This window comes from Perca fluviatilis, chromosome 1 (assembly GCF_010015445.1).
Source record: "Perca fluviatilis chromosome 1, GENO_Pfluv_1.0, whole genome shotgun sequence".
NCBI lineage: Eukaryota > Metazoa > Chordata > Actinopteri > Perciformes > Percidae > Perca > Perca fluviatilis.
In genome coordinates, this window is record NC_053112.1 from 10,813,160 (window position 1) to 10,837,241 (window position 24,082).

Here is a 24,082-nt window from a genome sequence, read left to right on the forward strand (position 1 = left end):
CAAGTGGACCGAAGTCCATGAAATGTGCTGTTTTCGCCACTGACAGGCTCAGATTGTTAGTCTAAGTGTCTGATAACATTATGGAAAGGATCCCTACAGAGATAGACCTTTTGTTAAAGAGTGAGATAATTTTTTGTTTAACATGAAACATCTCCAAAATTGCTATCATCAAACTCACAAGACAATACTACAATACTACTAAAAACAATACTTTTAGCGTGTATAGAGCCAGCATATTTTCACATGCAAATGGGTGGTCCATTTCACATAATATATAAAATAGTGTATATTGGAGTTAGTTATTAACCCTGCCTTTAAGTCTCGTGTTCGCAATAGAAAGCAGCAAGCTAGCTAAAGCAGAAATTGTCCAGGAATCTTTACAGTACATTTTATTACCAACAGTAATGCAATATAGTCTCACAGAGCCAGAGCTATCTCCACAACGCTGTGTCAGCACTGGAGAAAAGTCTGGCTGCACGAGTTAACATTTTGGAATGAGGGAAAAAAAAAAAAAAAAAAGTTGTTTGTATTTCTTCAAAGTAATCACAATCTTCTTGGGTAGCGCTAAGCCCCGGATGTAGCAACAGTGCCTCCGCAAAATAGATAGCACATGTGGTGAGTCAGACTAGGCTGTGTATAAAATTGTCTTGACTTACCTATTACTGTAAAAAATAAAGAAATTAATTTATAACTGTGTGCCCACTGTTAGCAACAAACTGATGAGCAAGCATGTGCTTAGCAGTGTCATGATTAGATCAGAAATGTTTATCATGCTTACTATACAACAGACTTACCTGTGCTAACCCCATTATACATACATCCATTTTCATCTCTCAGCCGAAAAGCACAGTGTGCATCAGGACTCCACTGTGCCAAAGCTGGGGCCTCATCGAAACAAAAGAGAAGGCTGTTTTTTAATGCAGTGTTGGTCTGAACGCAGCCTTGTACATAATGTTATATCTACAAAAAATACCAAATCTATTAGAGACGTTGGTTGCTGCTAGTAATGCTATCCATACCGACCATCCATCTGGTCACCCTTCTCACAGTTGAACACCTATTAAAGTCCACGTTCTTTGTCTTCTCTGTCATGTGCATTAGGTTCGTACTGTATGTTTTTTTTTAGCACCCTGAAGGACTCGTGTGGTGGGTGTGGAGGTTGGTGTTTGCCTTGAATTTCATTCAGCTAAATGAGGCATAAAGTAGTGTGAGATTTGATTCAAAACAGCATTTATTTGTCTGAAAGCCGTTTTCCTTCCGCCTCCCTCCTTATCGTTCTCTGTTCTCTGACTTCCTCTATCCGTCTTCTCATCTGTCCTTTTCCTGCCTTCGGAGTCGCTCTCCCTCCCTCTCCGCCTCCTTCTCTTCTCCACTCTCTATTCTGGTCCGTCTCGCTCTATATTTAACATCTTTTCTGATGGATGGAGGCTGACTTCCACACTCACACGGGGCAGTCAGGAGGAAACCAATGAAAGTTTAATAGAGAACGGGGGATGCTTGCACTGTACCGTGCAGTATAAAACCTAACACGCACACAGCACTACGGCAGCAGATGATTGTTCCATTTAGTTGTTAAACGGGTAACAGAAACACCATATCCAGTAACCTGATTTCTCTGATTGTCAGCTGGGTTTGTTGTAGCGACACAGTGTCACTCAATGTTGTCGCTGTTGACTTCTCACCAGACGCCTCGGTGCAATCAGTGTTTCTGAAAGCAGGTGATGCTATAACGTAACATGTTGTCGTTTCTGCACCCAGGTCAGGCTTTAGGATAGAAGATGTGTCTCTCCACTGAGCCAGCATAATGTACACACTTCAGCTCTCCTCGGTTCTTGTGCAGTACACACGGTGGCTCAGTGGTTAGCAACTGCTGCCGCACAGCAAAGAGGCGCGGCAGGTGATCCACCTGGTTCGATCCCCCCGGCCTTTCTGCATGGAGTTTTCATATTCTCCCCGGTGCTCCGGTTATCCTACCATCACGAAGACACGCATGCTTGGTAACTCCTGCCAGTGCACTTAGGTTCCCCCGGGCGCTGGACTATGGCTGATCCCAAATTAGTTTGGATGAGTTAAAGTATGATTGTGTGTGTGTGTGACAAATAAAGATTCTAAATATAAAGTTGCCAACATCTATCAGTCCATCATTGTGCCTTCAGTTATTTAGGTGTATTTCTACAAGTATTAACCAAGTGGTTTGATTGAAGATTGAGATCTCTTTTGCGAGAGCTGAGATAAAAATTCAAACCAAATCCCCAAAAATAAAGTCAGGCATTTTCGGAAATAATAGTTCACAAAACACAGACACACTACCTAAAAACTGCAACAGATGAAAACTGACCCAGTTATATAATTAAATAGGCTATTTTTTTTCCAATCATTTAGAGGAGTGAGTGACTCTTAAAGGTACTCCGTGGAGTTTTTGGAGCAATGTTTTGAGGTGCGGGTCCAAGCCTCGTTGTGTCCTGAACACACACAAGACCACACAAACATGGGAGGAGCAATTTTCACGCTGTTCTGCTGCGTGGTAAACGGTAAGAAGACTGCCAGCAAGCAAACATGGATGTCAACAACGCGCATTTAAAATATTACAAATTAATCTGCCTGGCTAATGCTTTACAACGAAGCGTGTTTGTTAGAACTCAAGGATACACACTGTGTTTTGTTTGTGTCTACAAGAATACTTCCCAAATTTAATTTCATCGGGGTTCTTTTGGCAAATATCACTAGTAAAATGTATAGTAGCCGTTGGGACAGGGAATATTGAGAGCTAAAACAATGAAAGAATCAACCCCTCACCAAGATTTTCGTGGTAAAATATCAAGACTACAAAGACAGTCGAGATTCAGTGCACAAGAAGAGCAAAGGTGCATTAACAGTAAAAAAAAATAAAGAATGTCTGTCCTTTCAGGTCGTCCCAGTCTTGATGCACATTCCCATTTGTTTATATTAGACAAGATGACCAGTGATAACACGTCTGTCTCTGTCTGTGTGTCTGTCTCTATTATTTCCCCTGCAGAGTAATGACGTGGAGGGCAGTGCCTGGAACTGGATGTACTACATCCCCCTCATCATCATCGGCTCCTTCTTCATGCTTAACCTGGTGCTGGGTGTACTCTCAGGGTACGGTATGCTCTTCTGTGTGTCTGTGGACATTTTTACATTTCAAATGTCCTCCTCTTTTCTTTCTTTTTGAAATATGTACTTCTGTATGCTTTGTATAATTTCTTTTGGTGTGTTTTGTGTGATCGCAATCAGCAAAGTAAAATACAAATAATGTGCCCACAGTGAATTTGCCAAAGAGAGAGAGCGAGTGGAGAACAGGAGCGAGTTCCTCAAGCTGAGGCGACAGCAGCAGATTGAGAGGGAGCTCAACGGCTACCTGGAGTGGATCTGCAAAGCGGGTCGGTGCACACTGATAAACACACACCGACACACACTGTTCAATGTGGAAAAAAATAAAAAATCTTTATGCACTTAACTAACAAAGTGTTTTCTTGGACAGTAGAAGTGATTTTGGCGGAAGAGGACGGCACAGTGAACTTTGATGGTAACTGACCTCTCTTTTTTTTTATTGTGTGTATGTGTACTGCATACTGTACAATAAGTGAGACAGAGAAGAAGAGTCAGGCTGATGACAAGGCCCAAACAGAACCTGCAGATGTTTGATTTTGTTTTAGAGGCGATCCAGAATGAAAATCTGGGGAATTTTTTTTTTATATTAATCTGTGGATAATTCTGTGGGATTTGGTGCCCGTCCGCAGATTCTGTGATGACATTAGTGCAGTCAGCAATAGACAGCGTATGAAGACAGAACTATAGAGAGAATCGAGCATGCCAGCTTGTATCATGAGAAGAATATAAAAACAGCTTAAAGGTCCTATGACTTTTTGGATGCTTTTATATAGACCTTAGTGGTCCCCTAATACTGTATCTGAAGTCTCTTTTATATAGACCTTAGTGGTCCCCTAATACTGTATCTGAAGTCTCTTTTATATAGACCTTAGTGGTCCCCTAATACTGTATCTGAAGTCTCTTTTATATAGACCTTAGTGGTCCCCTAATACTGTATCTGAAGTCTCTTTTATATAGACCTTAGTGGTCCCCTATTACTGTATCTGAAGTCTCTTTTATATAGACCTTAGTGGTCCCCTAATACTGTATCTGAAGTCTTTTTTATATAGACCTTAGTGGTCCCCTAATACTGTATCTGAAGTCTCTTTTATATAGACCTTAGTGTTCCCCTAATACTGTATCTGAAGTCTCTTTTATATAGATCTTAGTGGTCCCCTATTACTGTATCTGAAGTCTCTTTTATATAGATCTTAGTGGTCCCCTATTACTGTATCTGAAGTCTCTTTTATATAGACCTTAGTGGTCCCCTAATACTGTATCTGAAGTCTCTTTTATATAGACCTTAGTGGTCCCCTAATACTGTATCTGAAGTCTCTTTTATATAGATCTTAGTGGTCCCCTATTACTGTATCTGAAGTCTCTTTTATATAGATCTTAGTGGTCCCCTATTACTGTATCTGAAGTCTCTTTTATATAGACCTTAGTGGTCCCCTAATACTGTATCTGAAGTCTCTTTTATATAGGCCTTAGTGGTCCCCTAATACTGTATCTGAAGTCTCTTTTATATAGACCTTAGTGGTCCCCTAATACTGTATCTTAAGTCTCTTTTATATAGGCCTTAGTGGTCCCCTAATACTGTATCTGAAGTCTCTTTTATATAGACCTTAGTGGTCCCCTAATACTGTATCTGAAGTCTCTTTTATATAGACCTTAGTGGTCCCCTAATACGGTATCTGAAGTCTCTTTTATATAGACCTTAGTGGTCCCCTAATACGGTATCTGAAGTCTCTTTTATATAGACCTTAGTGGTCCCCTAATACTGTATCTGCAGTTTCTTTCCCGAAATTCAGCCTTGGTGCAGAATTGCAGCGACTAGAGCCAGTCCCACAATGAGCTTTCCTTAGTATGTGCCATTTCTGTGTCTGTAGCTATTGAGGAGGAGAGAGGAGGGGGCAAGTTGGAGGCTGGGGGTGTGGCCTTGACCAACTGCCACTTTGCTCGTTTGAAAGCCATGATGTCTCTCTCTCATGGGTGGGCCAAATTCTCTGGGCGGGCAAACCAGAGAAAGTGGAGGTAACCTTGGTCCTTATGACCTCATAAGGAGAAGATTCCAGATCGGCCCATCTGAGCTTTCATTTTCTCAAAGGCAGAGCAGGATACCCAGGGCTCGGTTTACACCCATCGCCATTTCTAGCCACTGGGGGACCATAGGCAGGCTGGGGGAAGTCATATTAATGTTAAAAAACCTCATAAAGTGACATTTTTATGCCATGGGACCTTTAAATAGATCATCCCTTTTTTCTTCATATTTAGGTACGAGGCGAAGGCCAACCATCAAAACCAAAAACAACAAGACGGAGCTGCTGAACCCTGAGGAAGGAGAGGACAACATGGGAGATGCAGTAGGTAAGAAAAATAGAGGGATGGATCGGTACACGGTATGCAGGGGATGGAGGCGTGAGGATGAAAAAAAAAAAACGTCTTTTAAAGCTTACTCACACCAGTTATTTCAGCTCTGGAGTGGCTTGTGTTCAGGTGAGAAGTTTCTGTTCATTTCCAGGCAAACTGCAGCGCTTGGGTTTGTATAATGTATTGACATCTGCAGCGGGTTAGTTGTAAGTTACTCTAAGTCTAAGGCCGGTTACACACTGCCTGCGTGGCGTTTCTGTTGCGTGTCAGCTGCGTGGATTTTTCTGTGTCTTTACACACCAGAAACGTGTCTGACGCGGTGCTTGACATGTGTCCAGCCTCGTCTGGACACATGTATGTTTCCCATTGATAAAATGCAATACCATGTTAAACATAAATATATACAGATTTGATTACAGCAAAGACAACTTCGGCAGTATTGACGGTAAAATAGGCTACAGTGTATTTCGTTCTGTATTGACAGGTGCAATATTAGAAAATATATTTTTTTTTTTATTACATTTATATATCTGCATTTGTATCAAAACCTAGAGACTTTCAAACATCAACATGTCATTTATTAATATGTATTTGTGTCTAAACGACATATAAACATCTTTTCCTATTCTATTTTGCCTGGAAACGCTTCCAACACTCTTGCGTGTCGCGTGAAAAATAGGCGTTGGTTCTATTTCTAGCGTGTCACGCAGGCAGTGTGTAAGCTCTAACCTGTTAACATGGGAGCCGACATATAAACGGACACGCCACGCAGCTGACACGCTCACGCCACGCATCCAGTGTGTAACCGGCCTTATGTCATCTTATGTTGATGACGAGCCCAATGCGCTCTGAAATGTGGGTGGTGATGGGTCCAAAGAAAAGAAGAGGAAAAATAAAATGTAATCAGATAAACTCAACTATACATGCCTATCCCCCAGGTTTTGCCCGCTCCAGTTTAAAGAATGGGATGGATGGCTCCAATTACAGCAAGAGGGAGCGGCGACTGCGATTCTTCATCCGCAAGATAGTGAAGACTCAGGCTTTCTATTGGACTGTGCTCTTCCTGGTGGGCCTCAACACCATGTGTGTGGCTGTGGTTCATTACGACCAGCCTGAGATCCTCTCCGATTTCCTCTGTGAGTAATTACACACTTGGAACACTCTATATAGACAGGCACACATCACCGCATACTGTACAGTGTGTGAACGAGCTGCACGCTACACTGTACCATCAACTACAGGAACTTTTCCTCTGAGAAAACTCAGGAACTTGTCTTGTTCTGCGCAGTATCTCTTTATCGTCTTCATCAGACTCTTGGCATCACTTTGTCTTTTGGTGCTAACTTTGGGACAGTTTTGTTGGACCGAAGGCAAATGTTACCGCATCTTTGCATTACCAAATTCAGCAGCAGGTCTATGTCTGGAGTAGGGCTGCCCCCGTTTTAGTCGATCATTCAGCTTATCGGTCGTTTTGGCGCTTAGTCGACTAAGATTTCTTTCGTTTTTTACATGCTCAATTACTTATTTCCAAGAAAGGTATGAGCAAATTTCTGGTTAACATCAGATTTGAAGTTGTGCTTTTGCATGATTCTTTGTGGAGAAACTCAGTTTGACAGATGTGTCGATTGAATCGAATAATCAATTAGTGTACAAAATCATATGAGTGTGAGTCGACTAAGAATTCCTAAGTCCTAATCTGAAGCCACAGTAGTTCACAGTTGAGAACACTTTTCAGTTCAATCACCGCTGCTGTCCACACACACCTCGTCCCAACCCTGAATCATCTTTTTACACTTCAAATCTACTCTTTCCTCCTACACATGCAAACAACACATTTTAAACTCCTTTAAATAGCAGCAACGTTGCATTTTCTCCACTAACCAGTATCTAGTCCATCATCACCTTCTTTTACATCTTCCCTCTGGTTTTTAGTCATACTTGCTCAGTTATACTTAGATGGGCAAACAACATCGTTTTTCTTTTTCCATTTTGGTTTGGTGATAGATGATACGGGCAGCTTAACAATATGATGCAAAAAAAATACACTAGTATGAGACATAGATATTGTACTTTTGCACTGTTGTCTTTGATTGTACCGTAAATAAAATCCAATATATTCACCATGAGCTTTGTGGCAGAAAATTGTATAAAAGTTTTTAGTAACTGTTAACCAAAGTAAGTAAGGAGTTGTAACTACTCACCCTATCAATGATATACCATGATATATTTCGCATTCTGCTTATTTCATGCTCTTATATTTAATTTTACACACACACACACACACACACACACACAAAGACACACAGGGTTGTCCCTGGCCGGTGTCCAGTGTCATTAGCATATGAAGCTGTAGCTGCTGATGGAGTCCATTCATCACCAGACTGTCATACACCGCTGGGCACGCACCACTATTGACTTCCACTCATCTAACTCTCCCTCTCTCACTCTCTTTACCTTCCTTCTCTTTTGTTTTCCATCACTTTCTCTTTGCTTTTATCTCGTTTCTCCACCTCCCTCTTGCGCTCTGTACTCCCTCTGCCTCCCTTCTTTTTTTCAATCCACTCTGTATCTCTCTCCGTGACCTCACCCTCTTTCATTCTCACCTTCCTCTGTCCCCGATTTAACCCACTCTCTGCTTCTGGCTCTTCATCCCTGCCCTCTCCTCCCTCCCTTCCTCCCTCTCTCTCCCTCCCTCCCTCCCTCCCTCCCGTCTCTCTTTCTCCTTCCTCCCTCCAGTCTATGCAGAGTTTATCTTTCTCGGCCTGTTCATGTCTGAGATGCTGATCAAGATGTATGGTCTGGGCATCCAGCCCTACTTGCACTCCTCATTCAACTGCTTCGACTGTGTGGTGAGTGCACACACACACACATACACACACACACTGTAACTAAGTGAAAAAAACAAATTGCGCTCATAACGATCAGGTTTTGATGACAAATCCAACACTCCATTTAATCAACAGATTTGAGGAATAGATTTTTCTCGTGTTACCCTGCGCAGATTCAGCGGCGCGTTTGTCACCAATACATGTGCAATAACTGCACATTCATTTGTCATGCTGACATTGTTGCAGTGGCTTATTGGCAGGTTACTTCATATTACAGTATATGCTGCCATACAGTACATGGTGAAAAAACACCATGGAATACTGCGTTCAGTCAGTAGGCAGCGGACGGAGATAGAGATGCAGTTTTTTTTTTGTTATTGGATTAACTTTAAAGATTATTCATCAAACCTTAACAAAAAGCTCTGCGATGATTTCAAAGCTTATTAACTCAGAGATGGCTGCAGGACTGAAGTTTGAAGTGAATAGAGATGGATTCAGATAGATGGGTCTATTTATGATCTGGTTACAAGTTGGAATAATATGGCGTTTGTTAGCTTGTGGTCCAATTAACCATCTCTATTTTACTTCAGAGGAGCAGTGTGCAACATTTTAGAATTTAGATACTAGGTAGTCTATGTGCCAAATGTGTTTTTGCGCTTTAATGTCTCAGAGTTGTAGGTATTATTTTAGGTTTTTAGCTTTAAATTGCTGAAAGCTAAGCTGACATAAATTCTTTAGAGGACCATGATTTGATGACACAACTCTATTCAGATTTCATACAATCCTATTAATCCCAGAACTTTCCCGGAAACAACTTCAAAATGTTGCTTTAGCTGACAGAGCTACTTTAGAAAACACAAGATCAACTGACTGCTTCACTGCTACCCCTCATCTATACAATGTGGATACAGTATGATGGGTGAAGGACTAAAATTCAAACAGAAAGCAATGTAACATTTACATTTTATTTTTATTTTAAATCTGTGTCTGGATGTGTAGCAATAATTGAACGTGTGTGCCAGCAGAAGAAGAAGAGTCTGATAGCTGCGAACGCCATATATGTACTCGGTAGAAAAATGCCTGTATTGCATTTGTATGTGTGCATGTGCAGGTCATCATGGGCAGTATCTTCGAGGTGGTGTGGGCCACCATCAAACCAGGAACATCCTTCGGGTTCAGTGTGTTACGAGCTCTGCGACTGCTCCGCATCTTCAAAGTCACCAAGTAAGCTTCTCTCACACATTTTAACCATTTATTTATGTCCACATGAAGAAAAATGGTACAGGGACACAAATATTACAGATGCAGTACAATACATATGCAAACTCATGGACCAGTGACACGCAGCAGGTCTTCACAATATCACTTAATAAGGGACCGTTCGTTATTTATTTAAGGGGCCACCGGAGGAGTTTTGTGACCTTTAGCCAAAAAAGACATGACCCTCCCCTCGCCAGTAAAAAAAATGTCATGACCCTCCAAAACGATTTGGAAGATTTAAAAAAAAAAAATGTTGGATGACCCTCCCCTCAACAAAGAATAAAAAAGACATGACCCTCCCCTATTTTCCTCCGGTGGTCCATTCCATAAATACCGAATGGTCCCTAAGCACACTACTCAGTTCTTAAGGGTATAAGCAGCAATGTCTTCGCCATATGTGGCAGCTGCCAATAACAGCAGATATGGCCCAGTACTTTGCAAGCTGTTTAGCCCTCTTTTTGGTCATCCCAAGTTGTTGCAGCCCTCTCACTACCAACCTGTGTGTGTGTCCTAGGCTACCAAATATGAAAACGAGTAGTCTGCACCTATAGCCTGTCTCTGAGATGGTGTTTAGGAGTGGTTGGTATTTAACTACCTTGGTGTAGAAAGCCTCCTCCATGCTGGAAGGAAAGGTGCAGCCTACCTCCACAATGTACACCTCACTGGACTCCTCGTTGATAATATTACTATACTATTGCAGTGCTGAAACATGGATGGTTTTACCTGAGAATGTTACTGAGGGTTCTGACACACACACACACAAACACACACTTACAGATGTCCGTCAGCATGCACAATTAAGACAACGATGACAATAAAGATCATGATGACAAACTGAGGTTGTGGTGTCGACATGAAAGACATTTCGGTGTTCGGTTTTAATTTGAAAATCTTTTTCACCGTTGTAACATCTAAACACCGCTCGGGTTTTGACGCTTTGACACATCTTTGACGCTCCCTTCAGGTGACGTTTTAATTGGATTTGGCTCACGCACATTGTTCTGTTTGTTTCTGTGTTACTGCTCATTTGAACTAATCTTTTAGCTGCACTGGGGTTACCTGGTGAAATCACGAGACTGTGTTTATGGGGGTGATTGCCACCACGGCTTAAGAGTCAATTCCCTATACAGTTAGAGCTGGACAATGAGATAGTATTATTGTCTTTTGATTAGAGCTCTGATTCTCAGCCTGAAGTCAGTAGGGCTTGATCAGAATTGACTGGGCTGTAATCTATATTAATACTACATATAGGATTGCACGGTGGTGAAAGTAATATAGGAAGAAAAGTGAATACTAACAGGAATCCCTTGTAAAAGATTTTTTCATGTTTTCAAGATTAGTTAGTATTTCAATGCACTGGACATTGTGTCCTTGTGTGGAAAATAGTGTCTAATGAATATTGTAAGATTCAATTTGACAACATATTTTATCCCTATACATTAAAATGTTTTCCTCGTAATGTTTTGATTTTTCACCTTCCCCTTTTCTATCCCTGCCCTCTTTCCTGTCCTCTTCTCTTTTATTCTTTTCAATTTTCTCACTGCTCCCCTTCGTTTTGTTTTCTTTATCTCTTTCTTCCTTCTTACCTTTCGCCCTTCCTTTATTAATCCTCCTACTCCTCAGGTACTGGGCTCCTCTTCGAAACCTGGTGGTGTCTCTGCTGAACTCCATGAAGTCCATCGTCAGTTTGCTGTTCCTCCTCTTCCTCTTCATTGTGGTCTTCGCCTTGTTGGGGATGCAGCTGTTTGGAGGACAGTCAGTGTCAACACGCACTTTCAACTAAAACGAGCTCACTTCTTTGCATTGACTTTATGTTCATGTCTTTCTTTGTGTATGCGATTGGGATGGTGTGATTCCACTTCTTTTTATTATCTTCTTCTCAGATTCAACTTTGAAGACGGAACCCCACCTACCAACTTTGACACTTTTGCAGCAGCGATCATGACAGTGTTTCAGGTAGGAAAGAGGGACTTCGAAGATGTACAAAAATAAATTGATTTTTTTGTACGATGTGGCCCATATTAACCCTTTGCTAAACATAAATTAGATATTAGTCATGTTGTCGACTCTTCACTCTTAGCACAGATTCACTTCAAAGTCTGTAAAACCTGCTATGAGATTCTTTTACATGTATACTGTTAATTAAATGGCAGGAAACATAGTTGCATTTAATAACCTCTGAACTAGCCCGTTATTGAAATCATGCTCACTCATCGAAGACTGTAGTTAGTTTAGTTTGGGTTTTTATGTTATTTCTTTTAGCGGCGTATGAATGTTGTTGCTGTCATCTACCGGCTTGACCCCTGTAAGTTGATTCAAAAAGCAGAGGCGAGATCTCGATGAACACAGCCACACCCAAGGATATACATATTTTCTAGCATCGCCGCATTCATTGACGGTAGATGACGTGTGGTAAGATAAGAGAGTCGGGATGGGCAGGAGGATTGTCCCAAGGTCTGTTCACACAGACAGGAAAACAGTGTTGCAATTTAGGTATATAAATAAAACAGATGACAAACGACTTTCTTCAGCGTTCCCACAGAATGGAATGTCACATGTCACATAGTCACAACAATGAATACAAGTTAAACTTATTTAGCTGAATAAATTCAACAGTGTGGTTGAAAGTTAGGTGGCAGTGAGTTACTGTATTGGCCCAAACGTGACTGTAAGCACTCTCATTTCAGGACAGCTGAAGCTCTTTTCTAGAGTGAAATTTAATGATGCCCATTGTAGTCATGTCAGCAGTTTGTCAGATGACTTGTTGGGTGCTGGCTGCAGCCTCCATGTTTCTGTGTTCTCTCTGCTCAGATAGAGAGACGGCTTTTGTGAAGAGCGGTTTTGTGTTGCTTCATTGTCTCTGAATGACTCAGAAGCCAGCTGTGTGTGTGTGTGTGTGTGTGTGTGTGTGTGTGTGTGTGTGTGTGTGTGTGTGTGTGTGTGTGTGTGTGTGTGTGTGTGTGTGTGTGTGTGTGTGTCTGAGCCTGTATATGTTGATGCTCGTGCATCAGTGTGCGAGAAGTGTCTTTAGGCTTCTTGTCTTTAGTTTACTTTATTTCAATGTGTTTTTCTCTCCATTTGCAATAGGTGTTGTGCTAATGGTTAATTTAGCTTTTATCTGATTGTCATATCAAAATTATTCAGAAGAGAGTGTGAAAGGATTTCACTGATTTTCACTTTAATAGTAAGTTTTCACACATGCAAATGTTGTTGCTTCTGTTGAAGAGGTAAACATGCACAACATAAATTCCAATACATTCCTTTTTTTCTTTCTCTTTTTTAATCAAACCAGTAAGATTGAATCCTTCTTCTTTTTTTTTTGTTTTTAGTAAGAACATCTTTTTGTGTTCTCTGTGTAGATCCTGACAGGAGAAGACTGGAACATGGTGATGTACGATGGCATCAAGTCCCAGGGAGGAGTGAACGACAAAGGGATGGTGTTCTCCATCTTCTTCATCGTCCTCACACTTTTTGGCAACTGTATCCTGTGTGCACGCTCACATTTACATATACACATACACACAATGTACAATGTGCATGTATGTAAATATACTCAACAACATGACGCAGACTAGATGAAATGTAGATGACGACTTCCTGTTTCTTGTTCATTTGAGCTCCACAAATTTAAAAGAATACAATTCCACTTCCTCTCTTTCCTCTCCTGTATCTGCAACCCGACATGTCTCTTTTCCTGTCCACTCCGTTCTTCCTGAGAAACCTTCCTTCCTTCCTTCCTTCCTTCCTTCTTTGCTTCTGCTTCCTCTCCGGTTGTCCATTCATCAATATTTCTCCTTAAATTCTGACACCACAGACACTCTGCTTAACGTCTTCTTGGCCATCGCTGTCGACAATCTGGCCAACGCCCAGGAGCTCACCAAGGTATAGGATCTAACCAGAAAAAATACATTCTCCCCCTTCTTTTAATATAAAATAATTTAATAATCAGGGAAATATAAAAAAAAATACCAGGACATTAAATTATGATTAGGTCTTTAAATTAAAATTGAATTAGCTGTATTTGATATCACGTCTTTTGTTCTCGGTTGCTGCCTTTGTTATTATTAATATATTATACGTTTTACGTGCCAGTGTATTGTAATTTAAACCAAGATCAAGTGACTGAGATGATGCTATTCTCCTCCAATAGGATGAGGAGGAACAGGAGGAAGCAGCCAATCAGAAGACTGCAATGCAGAAGGCTAAGGAAGTAGCAGAGGTCAGCCCGCTGTCAGCAGCCAACCTGACTATTGCTGCGTGAGTACACATGCACATATAATACAATACGGACATTTTGTCACACATACTGTACACAATATTGCCCCAAAATACACATACACACACAGGTAAACAAAGTTGTTTCTCACACGCATGCACACACAAACAACATCAGGGGAAAAGTCTCTCACTGTTTTGTAAAATTGCACACACACCGAAAACACAGTTTTTCTTCTCAAATCTACACATTCATGATTGGCAGGCATTCATGTACTGTACACGTTGCACACACACACACACACACACACACACACACACACACACACACACACACACACACACACACACACACACACACACACACACACACACACACTCAAACACCCACCATCACACTCTCCCCGCATTCTCATTCTCTAAAATATGATTAAGCGATTGTTCTGCGAGTGAAAGGAACAGATTCAGGGCTTTGTGAAGTGAAGAAGAGCGAGAGGCGGACATCCTGTAAAATCTGCTCCTGGCAGCCGAAAACGCTGACAATAGGACACATCAAACTGATGCTCACAAAAACCCTGCTGCTCTTTTAGAAGTCACCGGACTCTTCAGTCGCTGCGGCGAGCCTTTGATGGCAGGATTAGAAGCTGGTGGTTTTTGTGCTACAGTTTTGCTTGTCAATTATATGTGTCAGTCATTTACTGTAACAGGGGTGTGGAGGATTTCTATACGTTATATAATCTAAATAGTGGGTTTTTAAGCCTGGAAAATTAGCTTCCTTTCAATCACAGGACTCAACATAGTGACTCAAAACTCTTCAGTGAAGAGCTTGGTGCTTGTTGGGACAGTTTTGGGACTATATTTGTCATTCTCACTTCTTTTTTTTGACTCGCCATCTTGTTAAAACATTCGGAGACCCTGTATTTCTTCTTGGCTTCTTAACATACTCTGTCCCCAGTCAGTGTTCAAGAGCTCAAAAGATGCTTTCCTCACATTTTCCGTTATTACGTTACGTTATTATTAAGTTATTACCTACTTCATGGTGGCAAAGCACGCTAAATGAGCCAAAAGAAAACTCCTGGGGTCAAACTGAGTTTACTGGACACTTTGAGGGCTGACCAAGTATAGAAGATGCCATGAAGATGGACAGATAGGAACAATGGATGTATTGCAAGAACTTGATACAGGACTCCAACATGGCCCCCAATCATTTGACTCACCCAGCGCGTAGGTCAAAAGGTTTTCTCGCTTTCTTCCAGGTTGTGCGGCTCACTTCGTATAAAGATAGTTCTTGGCCCTGACAAAGTTTAACAAATTTAAAACCTCCATGGTTTAATAATTCATAATACAAAGAGGAATAACGGATTTGTTTGCAGTTGAATGAGTCCTGTCACCGGTTTTACAGACATCTCTTATATAATGGTGTTTTATGGAGAAAATGCTTTTTTGGGCCACAGGGGATTTTTTTTTTTTTTTTTTTATGCAATTCCGCGGTTGAAACCTGACGCACCAGATGGTTTGTTAAACAGAACCATCTAAGAAGCTGTTTGGAAAAGAACAGGAGCGTTCAAAAAAATACTTGATAGATGATTGGATGAACCATCTGTCTATCAAACTGTTGCCGAAGCCAGTCGGGAGAAGAGTGAGAACATCTTTTCTATCGAGAAAAGACTGCATTGCTGTTCTTTGCTCTTCTTTCAATGACGAAATACTCTCCAGTTGTGATAGAACTGATGCTATTGCAGCATCTATGCTAACCTCTTTAGGAGACGCCATTGTTGTTTTGAACGAACAGCCGCCTCTCGGTGTAGTCACACACACACACACCTAAACCACGGCCATAGCTGCCAGTAGCTTCTCACAGGACGCCGACTGGTCCGAGTCTCGGTGGCTCAGACACATTGGGCCTTTTCAATCCCAAGAATGCAAAGAATGGACTTGTGTATTGTTGGCCACAAAAGATGACGTTTCACAAGGACACAAGAACACAAGCAGGGCTGAGGCTGTGGCGCATTCAGCTCTTTTAAATACATCCACAATAGACACTCACTAGGCTAGCAACACAAAGTGTACAAACAACCCAAAATGCAGCGCTCCTTTAGCTTTTTGTGCTACACTCAAAGAGAACACCAGCCATTAGGAATATGTAAATGTATAGTCCTCAAATATAAGCTGCATCCCACTATTCCAAATGTGAATCCTTGGAACAAAAATAAAAAAAACACCCTGTATCCGACTCACAAACACTATTAATTAGGGGACAGTGCAACTCATATCCAATGTGAAAACACACTGTTCCTTGCACTGCTGGTGACACTGGTTCAATTTCTCAGTTTATGCTTCCTTCATTCACACCTTCTACGTAATGTTACACAATCTCACATTGAAATTGCAGCTTGGGTATACTTTTATAGCCACATTTGCTCTGATGTACTGAAGTTCTTTCTTTCCTTTTAAAGGATGTGCTCCGACTACTTACTGTTGCTGTTGATTTCTCACAGGGATCTTACGCTTCCACCCCTAACATTTGTAATGCTTTCCCCCTCTCTATCTCGCCCTCCTCCATCTGCCATTCTCCTGTCTTCCTTTTCCCTCTTTGCCGTCCACATCTACCCTTTCTCCCTCTGTTTCCCCTATCCTGTTGTCTTCACCAACCCCTCCCAACAGTAAGGAGCAGCAGAAGAACCACATCAAGGGCAACATGTCAGTGTGGGAGCAGAGAACGAGCGAGATCCGCCGTCAGAACCTGATGACGAGCCGCGAGGCGCTCTACAACGAGCTGGAGCAGGAGGAGTGGAAGGTGGGAGGGGAGGGAGAAGAGGTAAGGATTCCCCCCCTGGAAAAAAAAAAGACACATATACACATATATATATGCAGTCTACTCCTGATATATATATGGTGAATATTTGTTGTAGTGTGTGTAGAGTGATTCCACCATTGAACCACTTGGGACAAAGGGACATTACCATTCATATGGGCTCTTAACATGACGCCCCCATTACCTCACCTCAGGAAATTAACAACACTTGGATGTCAACTGAAAAAGTTTTAAATTTAAAAGTGGACACACATTTGATATTAAATATCAAAAGATATTTGGATTTATATGTCCTAGGGCTGCAGAATTAATTGAAATTTGATCGAAATCGCAATATGGACTAGTGCAATGTTCAAATCGCAGGGGGCAGTATTAGTTCAAGGCAAAATGTGTGTAAAACCGTTCTAAATTAAGTATTTTGATGCTGCAGAGACGTCTCAGCCTACAAATCCTATCCTACAGAGTAGAGAATGTATTTGTTTGGTGCAGATCCTCATTTTAATCCAATTTATATATTTTTCAAAGGCAATGAGAATAACCATACAAGAATCATCATTCCCTCCAATATCATATCGCATTCGCAATATCATTCAAAATAATCGCAATTAGACATTTTCCTAATATCGTGCAGCCCTAATACTGTATATCCCCATTGTATCTCAACCAGGTTCCAACATTTTATGGTCAAAATGGACCTGAAAGTGTCAAATTGTTCCCTAAACAAGAGCGATTTAACATCAGATGGAAATCTTGTTTTTTGCTGACCTCCAACTTCTCACATTGCTGATTGTGATGTAGAAGTATACTCCAGGGTGTGTCAGTGCATTGTGACATCACCAACCACATCTCTGTGTGATGCTGTGTGTGGACAGAGATGAAACAGACTTGAAAGTTCCACCTAGTAAGGGCAGCTGATCACTGCTTGTCAGCCTAGTGTTACTCTTTAATTACATTACATGTCAACCAGTCCGTATGTAATGTAATGTCTCTGTACTTACACAAAAGCCTGACCTGCTTTTTTAACCACGGTGTATTCTGGGTCATGCTGCACCAGGATGTAATGTCCCTTTAAGCCTGCAAAAGAGTGTTATTATTGCACTAGCCACTGCTATATGGGACGGCTTGAAGCTGTATGCTTGGGAGCGATGCATTATTAAAGTGGGGCATACAGAGAAATCCAGAGCTGTACCCAAAGAAGGCAGCACACTCAAAACTGGAGCGGGGCGAAGTGTAACGCACTTCAAAGAAGAATTCAAAAAGAAGATGATCAGGAGTTGACTGGATATGGTTCGGCAAACTGTAAATTTATAGCTGGAGCTGTCTTCCATTTTGTAGTTCTGGAAAAGAATTCATGACAATTTTAATTTCAAGTTGTTCATGTGGAGCCAAAAGTGGTGGACTGTTTGCCGAACCGTGTATATCTGTGGCTCAGGGGAGGGAATCCACTAGGGGGGGTTGTGCAAGTATTTCAAGTTCTGGGTTTATTCTGGAAAACCTGAGGTATAAACTAACTGAATGAAGGTCTAAGTTATACTCTGTGTCTTTGTGCTAGCTTTGAAGCAAACCGCTACAGTATCTTTTAAAAATCCTTTAGATGCAATTGTGATGTATTTTGCTGAGTTTGGTGAGACTCTGCTTGGTAAAAACTGTAAGGGCCCTATTTTACCGATCTAAGCGCACTGCGTGAAGCGCCTGGCCGAGGTGCATTCAGGGCGTGTAGCCTACAAATCCACTTTTGCTAGTTAAAGGTGCTAAGCCAGTGGTTCCCAGTTCCCCCCCCCCCGAAACCAAAGTAACTCTCGAGATAGAGCCTTACTTTCTTTTTTGATACAGAGGAGTTATCAGCACTTTTACATTTCTCCGCCATGTTTCATTCATAAAATAGTGATGCCGTGGCGGCAGGAAAATACGAGGATGATAGCAGCTAGAAGCTGACCTGATGACAGCAAGGGTCCCAGGTTAAGAGGTCCCGGAGGGTTGGCCTACTAAATAGCCTGCCTACAATTTTAAGCGAGAACAAAAAAATATAGTTTTTATAAAGACTTTTGTATACATTATATATATTTTTTTTTTTACCTCAACCTTAAACCAGATAAAGACTTGTGCACCCCTTGTGATCTTTGCCGCCCCCCTAAGGGGTGCCCGGAACCGGAACCACTGCTCTAAGCGATGTTGGGTGGCATTACTTCTTGTTGACGTTCGTTGTATTGTCAAACAAAATGGAGGCTAGCTCGTGAAAACTTAGTGTCTTCATTAATCATAGGTGTGTTTTGAGCGTAACATGCAGTAAACCAATCAGAGTGTCATCTCCCATTCCCTTTAAAAGCCAGGTGTGTTTGGACCTTGGCGCATTACTATAATGATGGCGGATTTGCTAAGCAGGAAGGAGAGATTTTCAGGAGAAGAAACTGATCTGCTCGTGTGTGAAGTGAAAGCATTTTATATTTAAACTTTTGCATGTTTCTGTGCTGCTGCGCGTCCCTGTGTGTGTGTATTTGCGTGGCAACAAAAGCTTTAGAGGCCTTTATGAAACTAAAACTATCATGCAATGCTATGCAATGCACTTAAGGTAAGTACAATGTCTTTTGGGGATTTTGGGTGGGACCCTTCAAGATGTATCTCAAGCTTTAACAGCCCCCACTCATCCTATCTGCTACCCTATTACCCAGGTGTCCTACCCACGGAAACCACGTGGCGATATGAAGACCCACCTGGACCGGCCGCTGGTGGTCAACCCTCAGGACAACCGCAACAACAACACCAACAAGACCCAACCTGGTGAGCTGCCTCTGGACCAGGAGTACCGGCGCCAGGACATGGATCACTACCGCCGAGCCACACACCACTATCACTACCACCCCCATCATCAGAAAGCCACAGGGCCGGACGATAGAGGGACGGGCCAGCCGGCGGATACCCGCATGGAGCGCGGCTTCAGCTGCACGTCTCTGGGCAACGCGGAGGGCCAGCTCGGGGAGGGGAGGCACAGCCACAGGAGCCACCGGGGCCACCGCCACAGGAACAGGGAAGGCAGGGAGGCTCGCAGCGTGTCTCCCCACCATAGCGAGGGGGTCGACGGGAACAACGAACACAGGAGGTCCCGGCAGCACCGCAAGGCAGCCAGGGAGGGGGAGGAAGGCAGGAGACATAGATCCAGAGGGACGGAGGGAGAGGGGGAGAAAGGCGAAGAAGGGGAGGGACGGAAGTCGAGACGGCATCGCCATGGCAACCAGGAGAGGAGCAGAGGGCATCGCACCAGAAAGTGAGGGAACGAAGGGTTTATTTTCTCTCGTTTGTGTGCCTGAAATTACAACCTGACATGCGTTAAAAGGCAGTTAAGTTAGCCTTCAAGAAAGGAAGCGACCTACAGAAACACTGAGCCAGTAACTTTCCAAAAACATTTGTCTGCATACTAAGGGCTCTTTAGCAGCTTTTGTGATTGGCTGCCTGGATGCTGTTTATCGTGCCTACTGATCATTGTCCTTCCTAGTGCCCCATGTTAGTTAAATAAGACCATTAAAAGTTAAATTGTTTTGTATTATCAAGGTTTTGACATATTTCGGTGATCCAAAATGTAAGATCCTGTCTGTCTATCTGTGTGTACTAATTTGTTTTTGAACAGTATGTTCTGCATGTGTTGGTACTAACCGAATTGGAGACAGTGCACATCTCGTGGCAAGTGGTGTTTTTGATAAAATGCTCCTTCCATCACCAAATCCATTATCCTTAATGTATTCCTTGTTCTTCTCTTCTGTCCCTGATTCCTCCTTTCTCTCCATCCCTTGTTCTTCCTCCCCTCCTCTTTCCTCAGGGAGCACCACAGCACGGGTCCCAGCCTCTCCACCACACGGCCCATACAGCAGTACAACGAGGATCTGGACAACTTCCGCAACAACAGCAAGCTGGCCGGTGCCCATGAGCACCCTTACGCCCTCCCACCGGATCACCCGGACCATCCTGACCACGTCAACAACCTGCTGAACTGCCGTGACGCAGACACCCACACCCTCCTCCACAGCATGGACAGCCTGATCCTGACCAGCATGGCCAAACCTGAGTACACCAAAATAGACATGCCACCTGTCTATCCCTACCCCTCCACCAACGCCATCCTGCAGGGTAAGCAACAGGGGGGATCAGTCAAGTTTAAACAAGGGTAAATGGAATATATTTATATAGCGCTTTTCTAGTTTTAACGACTACTCAAAGCGCTTTTACATAGTACAGGCACAATATTATAGATCAATTGACATTATGAAAGTAGAGAATTGGTTGTACACAAATTCAGACATCACTTCAGGCAGAGGTGTAGCTATGTGAGATTAAGGCCATGTCTTCCCCCTGCGATCCTGTCCTACTCAACACTACATTTTCACATAGAGTTCAGTGGCCCATTTATATTCTGCATTAAGGAGTTTGGGTTATGTACCATTACAAATGGCCCTCGAAATAGAACATTTGCAAATCATAACTCAAAGACAAGTGGTGGTAAAAAAAAATCCCATGATGCTTTTAGTTCATTCACATACGAATGGTCCCATTCCCTGAGTTGGGAAGTCATTCTTCCAACTTTGGTGTGTTCATGAGCTTTAAAGCTATAGTGTGTAGTTTCGGTCAGCCCCATGAGGAACTCTAAGTAATGACAACAACACTTTCGGCGCGTCCACATGATACAAGTCTTCCGTGATCAGGCATAGCCCCCCCCCCTCCTCAATGCAGTTGCTAGTAGCCAAGGAGGACATGGAGGATTAAAAAAAACATGATGGGCTCTTCAGAAGAGGTCATTATCTTCACTGGAGCTTCTGGATGTTCATTAATATCAAAAAGTTATGCACTTAAGCTTTAAGTTGTATTTTGGAAACTAATGGTTAGAACCTAATACCATATTACAGATTTCATGTGAGCAAAACATGTATATGCAATAAGTGAGTTGCGGTCACTTTTTCTGTATTGAGTGACTACTTAACCACAGTAAAAGAAACTTGCTAAGCATGAAGACAACAGAAGATACTTACCATTACAAATATATATATATATATATATATATATATATATATATATATATATATAGTCTTACAACTACAGCACCAATTGTACTGCAGATTTTACAGCTCACTACATCTATCTTGATTAATGGTCTCTATAGTATCAGACCATTCCTTAAACAGAATACTCAGAGATGTGTATGTGTATTTATGTGTAAATATATATTTACTTTCTCGCCCTGGTGAAGCTGACCTCTTTCTGTCTCTCTGTCCATCCTTTTCTCTCTTTGTTTTGCTCAGTGAACAAGAACGCCAACACCAACCAGAAGAAGAGCGAGGAGAAGAAGGAGGAGGAGGACGAGGGAGGAGATGAAGACGGCCCCAAACCTATGCCTCCCTTCAGCTCCTGCTTCATAATGTCCACCACCAACCCGTGAGTATTTATGTGTGTGTGTGTGTGTGTGTGTGTGTGTGTGTGTGTGTGTGTGTGTGTGTGTGTGTGTGTGTGTGTGTGTGTGTGTGTGTGTGTGTGTGTGTGTGTGTGGGTGTGTGTGTGTGTGTGTTAAACTTTGGTCAAGCTCTGTCCTATGTCCTTATTGCTGACATCGAGAAGTTATTGAATATGGACATTTTTCTCTCTGGGCCTATAAATGTTTCAACAGTTTGTCTGGTCTGCTTTATTGTGTCAACACGTGACTGTGTCTGTGTGTTTGCGCCAGGTTTCGGAAGTGCTGTCACTACATCCTGACTCTGAAGTATTTTGAGTTCAGCATCCTGTCTGTCATCGCTATGAGCAGCATCGCCCTCGCTGCAGAGGACCCTGTCTGGCCTGAGTCCCCACGAAACAATGTGAGACATCACTTTGTGTCTTTCTGTCCGCCTGTGAATGTGTTTGTGCGTCTATATCCTTTAAAAAAAATAAAAAAGTCTCCCAAGGGTATAAAGATGAGCAAAATCTTCCAAAGTGAAGACAATTTTCACAAGTACAGAGGTTGGTTGTGGATTAGCCCCCTTAAAGTAAAAAATACTTTAGGTTAGGATTGGCTCGATGGTGTTTTAAGCCCCCACTGTCGACTTCAAGGCACCTAACCTTTAACCCTAACCCTTGCCTAACCCTAGTCTAGTCTAGCCTTCCATAGACAGTATATAATGGACCAACAGATCCCGTTGCTCTGGACGGAGACCAGTGAAGGTGATGGCTGAGCGTTACTGCGTAGCCTCCAACTGAACGAGGCAACGTAAATGTGATGTGAGCAACCTGTCTGAAAGTTGTAAGTCTTCTGGTAGCTGTGCCAAGAGAAATCTCAATCATTCCCAATCTTGCAAAGACGGAGATTGTAGGTATATGTAAGGAGATAACATGGGCACAGGCTAATTATTGCTAACTAAAATGCTAGTTAACATTAGTAATTAAACTTAAACAGCTAACGTAAGTCGAAACTGCCTGCGATCTTCTCCTGTACTATACTCTAATTCCTCTACTATGCGACAGTAAGTCGCGTGGTTATGACACAATTGTTAGCCTATTTTTACAAAAACATCTGCTACGGAGCCATAACGTGAGGTACAAGGTAATGGAGCCTTTTATACATTGTCGTGTTTCTTTAGAAATAAACAATGGACAAATAGAGTCTTTACACGCTTCAGATATAAAGTTATTCGCTGTCAAAGTGACGTCAAAATGAATGGCTGTCAATGGAATGCTAACGGGAGGTGATCGCTTTGTAGCATCAAAATGGCGCCATAGGAGGTTCGAGCTCTGAAAACGAAGCTTACCCCCTTGGTGCCTTCTATGAAGCGCTGCCTGGAAGACGACGTTGTGGGCTTAAAACACCAAACACCTTAGGATTGAGATAGTAAAAGGGTTATTTATGGTGATAATGACAGTTTTTTTAATTTTATTTTTTTATCTTGTAACAGGGCTGGGCAGGATTCTGGTGCATTTGCACACCAACATGTCAGGATATCATCTGTACAATAAAATATGCTGAAACTGCCAATTATACATGTTACGTATTACATTTTATGTATTGCAGCACCACTTGTCGACACTTTTTTAACATATTTTTAAGAGAACATGTCACTTAGTAATCTTAATAATTCTCACAGTGAATTGTCTTTAAATAGCATCACAGATGGCATAATTTGGCAGTTCTTCGGCTTCATCATGGATGATAGTATAAAAACCCGCTATTTTTGGTTGAAGCTCTTAGCAAATTTTGCAAGAATTCTTTTTGGGACAAGATGTAAATTTAAATAATAAAAAACTTTAATGTATTGTGCTTCCTCTGTCATTGATGACAGGCAGTATGAATGTGTATATACAGTGTGTCTCGGTAGACTTTAGAAACTGAATTGCCCTTCGGGGATGAATAAAGCTATCTTTACCTAAACCCGACAACAGGGTGCAGGGTGCTTTCTGTTGATTATCAGAGTCAGTCAAACTACAACACTGCATTGCGAGGATGTGGTTTTTTAAGTGTACATAATTCTCAGCT

The 24,082-nt window shown here is 42.1% G+C and overlaps 1 protein-coding gene across 2 annotated transcripts in view; it reads left to right on the top strand.

The window, feature by feature from the left end:
* Window positions 1–24,082, top strand: part of cacna1ab (calcium channel, voltage-dependent, P/Q type, alpha 1A subunit, b) — a 223,386-nt gene that overhangs the window by 135,821 nt on the left and 63,483 nt on the right. For both annotated transcript variants that reach the window (XM_039794714.1, XM_039794706.1), the window contains exons 9-25: window positions 3,017–3,120; window positions 3,286–3,401; window positions 3,506–3,547; window positions 5,386–5,478; window positions 6,420–6,617; window positions 8,218–8,330; window positions 9,421–9,533; window positions 11,193–11,324; window positions 11,453–11,525; window positions 12,929–13,049; window positions 13,384–13,451; window positions 13,720–13,826; window positions 16,449–16,602; window positions 19,269–19,861; window positions 20,411–20,718; window positions 21,885–22,017; window positions 22,304–22,433. In XM_039794714.1, coding sequence (XP_039650648.1) covers window positions 3,017–3,120; window positions 3,286–3,401; window positions 3,506–3,547; window positions 5,386–5,478; window positions 6,420–6,617; window positions 8,218–8,330; window positions 9,421–9,533; window positions 11,193–11,324; window positions 11,453–11,525; window positions 12,929–13,049; window positions 13,384–13,451; window positions 13,720–13,826; window positions 16,449–16,602; window positions 19,269–19,861; window positions 20,411–20,718; window positions 21,885–22,017; window positions 22,304–22,433 — 2,598 coding nt within the window. The remainder of the gene's footprint in view (window positions 1–3,016; window positions 3,121–3,285; window positions 3,402–3,505; window positions 3,548–5,385; window positions 5,479–6,419; window positions 6,618–8,217; window positions 8,331–9,420; window positions 9,534–11,192; window positions 11,325–11,452; window positions 11,526–12,928; window positions 13,050–13,383; window positions 13,452–13,719; window positions 13,827–16,448; window positions 16,603–19,268; window positions 19,862–20,410; window positions 20,719–21,884; window positions 22,018–22,303; window positions 22,434–24,082) is intronic.